The 7,089-nt window shown below is 42.9% G+C and overlaps 1 protein-coding gene across 1 annotated transcript in view; it reads right to left on the reverse strand.

Moving 5' to 3' along the window:
* The window catches only part of LOC134462021 (dual specificity calcium/calmodulin-dependent 3',5'-cyclic nucleotide phosphodiesterase 1B-like), a 29,261-nt gene extending 22,781 nt beyond the window's left edge, over positions 1-6,480 (reverse strand). Inside the window, exon 1 of the mRNA XM_063214856.1 lies at positions 6,086-6,480. Coding sequence (XP_063070926.1) covers positions 6,086-6,138 — 53 coding nt within the window. The 5' untranslated portion in view covers positions 6,139-6,480. The remainder of the gene's footprint in view (positions 1-6,085) is intronic.
* Positions 6,481-7,089: the final 609 nt, after the last annotated feature.

The raw sequence follows: 7,089 nt of genomic DNA on the forward strand, positions 1-7,089 counted from the left end.
ACAGTCATGCAAGCGATGGCCTCCTTTCACCCGTGGTTTGGCTCTGGGTGCATAGGACACAGAGAGTCATTAAGGCATATGCTCCTGTCAGTTAAGCCAAGATATACTACATGGGTGAAGTGATTTTAATAGCTTAGCTTAAGCGCATACCACAATGTCAAATGTTGGTGTCGTAGTTTTGCCAACATTTCTTCATTAATATTTACAATTATTTATTGGAAATTAACATAATATCTTCACATGTAGAATATCTTCATTTTAGAGATGTTTTACTCTTCAATGTGCTTCTGTATATTTCTGGGCCCTTTCTGTGTGCCTAAAGACTGTCAGCTGCCCTGTCGTGAATCAGTCAAGGTGTCAAGAGTTCCTGCTCTTGCAGTGGCTCAAGACCAAGTATAGCTGAGGGTCAGTCCACACTGACATGGCCGAAGGTCGGATAACTGGGCCTGTAGGCTCAAGGTCTGAGCCTACGAGCTGAGTTCATGGACACTAGCTATTGAATATGGTATGCTCCGCCCAAAGAGCCAATCGGTAGAGAAGATTCTGAATTGACCATGCTTGGTGACTTATTCTTGTACTAGTGTCATTGTGCTTAGCAGGGTGAACAGTTACCTTTTGAGGATGCAATGTGATGTAATGATGTCATACTTTGGTGTTTAAAAGAGCTGACTTGCTACGCTAGCGCAGAAGAGCTGGGGACGACTGGGGAAGCGCTTGGCGGATGGGCGTTAAAGCCCTGATGCTAAAGGCACTATGCTACATTATGGTATTCTAAGGGTTAACTGAATTGCTCTTCTCACTTGCAATGTATCAATAAATGTAACTTTCTTGATGGCAATGGCATTCGTCTTCTCCTGTGATTTCCTGGCTTCTGGTTTCTCTTCTCCTGCACAAAGATGGGTAATGTATGCTTATGGCTGATTGGGTCCAATGAACTAAATAATAACTAAGTATGTAATAGTGATAACAATAATATAAATACTTGGGTATTAATTGGTAAATGGTAAACTTACACGAGTCAGATGGCGGGTGGTTATCTATTGCAATAGCCCATATTAAGTCTTATTAATTAATAAAAAAGTTACCACATTGGCTTGTGGGCAAATAGAAAACATACCATGATACCACACCATGCCATATTCTATGTAGAGTAAAGACTGTACTGTATAAGATTATGCTGTTTTAATAACCACATGCTGAAATATTTATTTATGACGACATTCATGAAAAATAAACACTTTTGAAGACAAGTCTTTGTTATATCCACCATGTCACCTTTGTGCCATCCAACTATACCAGAGATTCTTTAAGTATAGAGATATGCCAACATAATAGGTTTCTATGGGCACCTAACATGACCAGGTTCCGGTCTGCCTAAAGGGACGTGTCATAATACTCCTGGCATTGAATAAAACAGTCCTTAGGTCTGCCTAGGTCTGCCTAAAGGGGGATTCCCCCCCCCTCCCCCTTGCAATAATAGAACCCGGAAACAATGGGCCAATGGAACCTCTCTCTCTCTACTCTCTCTGACTATACTGTCGCACAAAGGCCAAGTGCAGTAATTACACATTCTGTCAAAGTTGAGTTTAGACTGAACTTGGTCTTCACAACACCTCCTTTATTGTGAGACAAAGCCTTATGGTCCAAATGTGTCCCGTTTTTCAACCTAATACCAATACTTTAACCCATTTTAACCTAAGCCCTTATTTGGGAAAAGGTTCCTTCTCCCTATTAAAACCTAAATAGCCCAGCCTCCGAAGCACATAAAAACATCAAATAAGTTGCATTTAATAGCTTCATTTTGCACTAGAATGTTTTTTTCTGCTCTAACTTACCCACATTTTTAATAAAACACCTCAAATTTCAAGAACCTGAATGCAGCGTATATGTCGCTCCAGGACACAATGGGTTAAAGGCCTTTTTCTCAGTACCAATGAACCAATGTTGACATAGTTACTGCACTTTGCCTTTGTAGCACAGTATTCCTCTCTATACTGTATCTCTCCAAGTATTTATGGTACTTGTGTGCATGAAGGCACATATTCAGTGTTCAGCTGGTCAACATCTTTAAAATAGCCTGAACTACTGTATAACATCAATTTTGAGCATCCTTGTTAGATTGTCTTCCCATATTGACAGGCCACAAGGTACTGTAGTCCAATTTCTCATATTGCTTTCAACAACATAGCTTGCATGTTTTTAGTCGCGTGCAGCACCAGAAACCGGTTTGCCTTTTTGAAGGGTTTCCACGCGACATAAGTCTGTGGACCTTGTTTTCTATCTGCATGCATCAGCTAAATACGCTGTTTAGGAATCAGTTGGAGCTGATATGGCTGGAATGCCATGCTGAAGGGCAGTGACGTTGTTGTTCTAACTAATCAGCGTGCTTTGAAAGTGATCCAGGCCTTTTTTGTTGTTGTGATGGTGGCTAAACAAGCCCCACCACTAATCAGGGCTGCTGACAGCTTTAACCAGGACCGGGACAAGAGTCATATGAAAGGGCCTCCTGTGATTACATACAATATAATGGGGACCCAATTCTGGGCCCCCCTCTTTTCCTTGACCCGGGACAACCGACCCGTTTGCCCCACCCCTTGTCGGCTTCCCCACCACTGATTACCGTCTCCACAACCAGGCCATGTGTCACCCATTTCAGACAGGCACGTCTCTCATCATTGTTCTGCGATTGAACTCGGTCGTGCTTAGACGGTTGTGTTTGTGTATACATGCCCCGATAAGACACCGGTGCATGACGCCAGGCTTTTGAAGGAAGTCTGCGAAGCTTTGGCAACATGTTGAAGCCATTTGCGGAGTGATTGAGCTGTGAGTGTGTTTGAAGCAAAAGACTGCTGCTGCAGGACAACCATCAATGTTAAAGCAACATTACAAAAATTGTTGCTTAAGTATTTTTTTTCCACATCAAAAATATTGGTAACACTTTAGAATAATGGATGCAAAAAAGCATTATAAAGACCTAATAAATAATTAACTATTGATGAACAAAACATTAACAAACGTTTGTAAATGACTAGGAAATGTAAACAAATGCTTGTAAATGACTAGGAAATGCTATGTTAACATTTTATATTTATCAAACATTTACAAGTTGCTTGTAAATGAATAAAATACTATGTTATAAGGTGTGTAAAATCTTGAATATATCATTTGTAGATATTTTATAAAGCATTAATAAAACTTAGTTTATAATAAAAACATTTGTTAATGTTTTATTCATCATTAGTTAATTATTTACTGAGTCTTTACTAAGGAACATTATTATAAAGTGTTACCAAAATATTTTTCCATGAGCAAAGTGTTTTCAGTGCGTCACCAACTCTTTCTTTTTGTCTCCCTTCACGAGCTATACTTTCACAAAATGAAACGTTTTCAAGAGCAGGTCGCTTCTCTGTAGTTTCATCAAGAGACAATTCTGTTTTCAGCCTGTTGACCAGCAGAAGAAAAAAACTTTTTGGTGCTGTTTTAAAGTGATTTGCAATAAACATGATGTGGAGGAGTATCGTCCCTCTGATGATGTTAGTGTATTGTCACTGCCAATTTTCCTTTGACAATAAAAAAGCAGTTCTGGGCACTGGGTTACTGCGTGACCACCCGCCTCTTCATGGCCCAAGTGTTGCCGTGGAGACAGTAGAGCTGTCTCGCTCTCGGGGTAGGGCTGATACCGTGGCAACACAGCTCTCGGGCCCCCTCTCTAGCAGATACGGCTGTCAGCACCACATCAACACGCCTCGCCGCTTGGACGTCATCCGAGTGCCAGGCCCTTGTTTGTTGTTTTGGGGGGTAGACGGGGTGGGCTGACTGGGCAGCTAGCTGTTTGTGTTGCTGTACACCTCAAAGTCAAAATAATGTGTGCTGCACACAAAAGAACACACACTATGAAAAATGCAGCATTAATTCAACGCTTCAAGGATCAATTTTCCAGAGTGTATTTGGTCCCAGAGTACTCTCTGGGTGTTGAATTAACACTGTGTGTGTGTGTGTGTGTGTGTGTGTTTTTTTTTTTACACTTTGCCGTTTTCTTGCTGTTGTTGTTCTGAAGCACATGGTGATACTAAAGTCTGACTAGGCCATAGTTATGTGACAGTCCACCTCAAACACCACTATTGTATGTTAAAGTTGCATGGAAAAGACACAAAATAATCAGGCATATTTTTGAGCTGTTGTTGTTTAGAAGCATGTAGTGAATCTAGAGTCTGGCTGGGATGGGCTGACTAGCAGTGTGTAGTGCAGTTAGGGTTGCCAACATCCTGGGGAAAATATTAGGGACACCTCATTCGCGTGTATCTTAAGATAGGCAGATACGTAGATATTTCTTAGATGCAATTTCCTGCATTTAACTAATTCTAGGCCGAATTATGGCAAATCCCATCTGATTCCCATTTATTCCATTGCCATTTTGAAAACTAGTGTTGATTCACATGGTAAGCCTATTATGGGACAAATTGCGTCCGGTTTCAGCTCAATATTACCCCTACTTTTGTTTCTAAATACAGGGCGATTCTGTATTTCAAGGGACAGTAAGGCAACCCTAAGTGCAGTCCACCTCAAACACCGCAAACACAGTCAAAGTGTATTGCACATGGTGAGGAAGAAATCTGACATGTTCTTGCTGTCGTTGCTTTGAGCATATGTTGAAGCTAAAATCTTGCTGCGCCATAGCTGTGCCGTAATTGTGGATCAACCCAGGCCCAGGGTTGCCCGTGCTCTTCTGCGTGGCAGGGCCTGTTTTGGATCCGTGTCTACGCTGCTAGAAGATTGCTAATCATTGCTGCCAGCAGGGTTGCCGACAGGGGGGGAGACAAAGGTGTCATTTGTCCTGGTCCCAGGTAGAGAAGGGGCCCAAAAATTGAGTTTCCATTACATTCTATGTATTAGATAGGGGGCCCGTTCAGATTACTTTGTCCTGGGCCCAGAAAAAGCTGTCAGCGGCCCTGCCTGCCAGACAGGCTTCGCGCCACAGCCAGAGAGCAGCGCAAGTGAACTCTCACTCTCACTCCTTTTTAAAAAAAAAAAACCTAATTCAAGTGTCACACTACCAACAGTTAGTATGAAGTTGTTGACTCATACATCTAAGAATGGAGGGGATGGGGATGGCGCCCAGCAGAATATCCAGTCCAATCTAAATGTTTGGATGGCTGTTTGGATCCAACACCACATCATCTTATATCTTCACACAATCTCACTGTTCCTCCCACCACATAAGACTTCCTTTACGTCAGGCAGCAGGTCATTTTTTTTGCGACATAAAACAAAAACGTCTCTTTTGCCTTCGGCCATCAGATGTAAATTGTGCTTAAATTACAGTGTTGATGTCAGCATAATAAAGAGTCTCTGCCTGATGAAGGTCTAAGGACCAAAAGCTTGCAAGTCAAGTAAAGCTTCTTTGCACAAAAATAGACCTGAAGTGTGCGGATTGTCTTCTTTTTATACAGATTTTTTTTCCTGAATCCTGCACCTTCTAAACAGATGAGCGGTGGCCTATCACAACTTAAGCATAATATAGATGCCAGCATTATAACTCTAAAGAACTCAGTAGAGGAGCTATCTTTCTTCACAACTGCGCAGTCACAACACATGCTGTAGTATGTATGCCTTTAACAGGTGCCCTCTCTCGTGGGAGACAGAGAGCCGGGAGAGAGAGCGAGCAGAGGTTTACACTAAACAAAGTCACATGATATCGCTGCCATACCATTTGTGCCATGTGGGACTTGAGGTAGTTTTCCCACAGTCATGCCACATTCTCATGTCTACTCCTCAGACAGCCCAGTGTAACAAGACCTTGACGTGCACAACTCACACCACAGAGCAATGTGCACACAATCATCTGTCCACCCGTTATCATTCCACCAAAACTAATTCATGCTTAGTTGTTGCTTTTATAAAGTAAACAATGTGCTGTATGTATTACTTCTCTACAGAGCCACATATGTTTTTACCTGTGTCTCCACACCTGCAGGATAAGTAATTATGCCTTTCAGGATCACTCTATTAGCTATAAAATATTGAGAAAAAAGTTACAAAACTATTAGTCATAAGCACAAAAACAGGTGGACCATGCACCACTTACCTTGAAATGGGAGTCTGGAGGTGTTTCTTACGAACTTTCACCAACTCCGCCATCCAGCCCTGAAGTAAGCAACGTGCTTATAACCCCAAAAATACTTTTTTAACCCAGCGCTGTATAAGAGAGAGGGAGCGAGAGGCTCGAGGAAATACAGCTAGCGCACAAACGCACATACGCCCACATATAAACACATAGTGAGACAAGATTGGGGCTGGGGGTATAAACACACACACGCACACGCACACACACTGACGCACACATTCACACACATACAGTGCACACATACACGCACTCCAGGGACGCCGACAGGAATTGAGAGAGAGAGAGAGGGAGAGAGAGAGAGACTGAGAGTTTGTGGGGCAAGCGAGGCAAGGCAAGGAGAGTGAAAGAGCGCTCTCACAGCGTCTGCCAGAAGTTTCTCTGTCCTGAGACACACTTCCCTCTCTCAGCCACCACCCACTCTTCAGGAGACTTTCTGCGAAACGATTGGCCGGGCCAAATTGTGTCAGTCCCCTCTTCTGTAGTGAGTTGTGGGCTGGTGAGAGTGTATTTGACAGAGTGTATTTTAGAGAGAGAGAGAGAGAGAGAGAGAGAGAGAGAGAGAGAGAGAGAGAGAGAGACTTATGGTTGTGGGTGGGTGTGCGTGCATGTGTGTGAGAGAAAACATGTGCATGCGTGTGTATGTGTACTAGTTTGTTTGTGTGGGCGTCTGTGTATGTGTGTTGTTCTTTGTGTGTGTGTGTTTGTGGTGGGTGTGCGAGAGCAGAGCGAGAAGCAAGCGAGAGAGAAGGTGTTAGTGATGAAGTGTTGATTACAATGCTTTTAGGCAACACACACACACACTTGCACATGCACACGCACACACACACACGCACACACACACACACACACACACACACACACACACACACACACACACACACACACACACACACACACACACACACACACACACACACACACACACACACACACACACACACACACACACACACACGTACTTCAAA

Source organism: Engraulis encrasicolus, chromosome 14 (assembly GCF_034702125.1).
Source record: "Engraulis encrasicolus isolate BLACKSEA-1 chromosome 14, IST_EnEncr_1.0, whole genome shotgun sequence".
In the NCBI taxonomy this organism is placed as follows: Eukaryota; Metazoa; Chordata; class Actinopteri; order Clupeiformes; family Engraulidae; genus Engraulis; species Engraulis encrasicolus.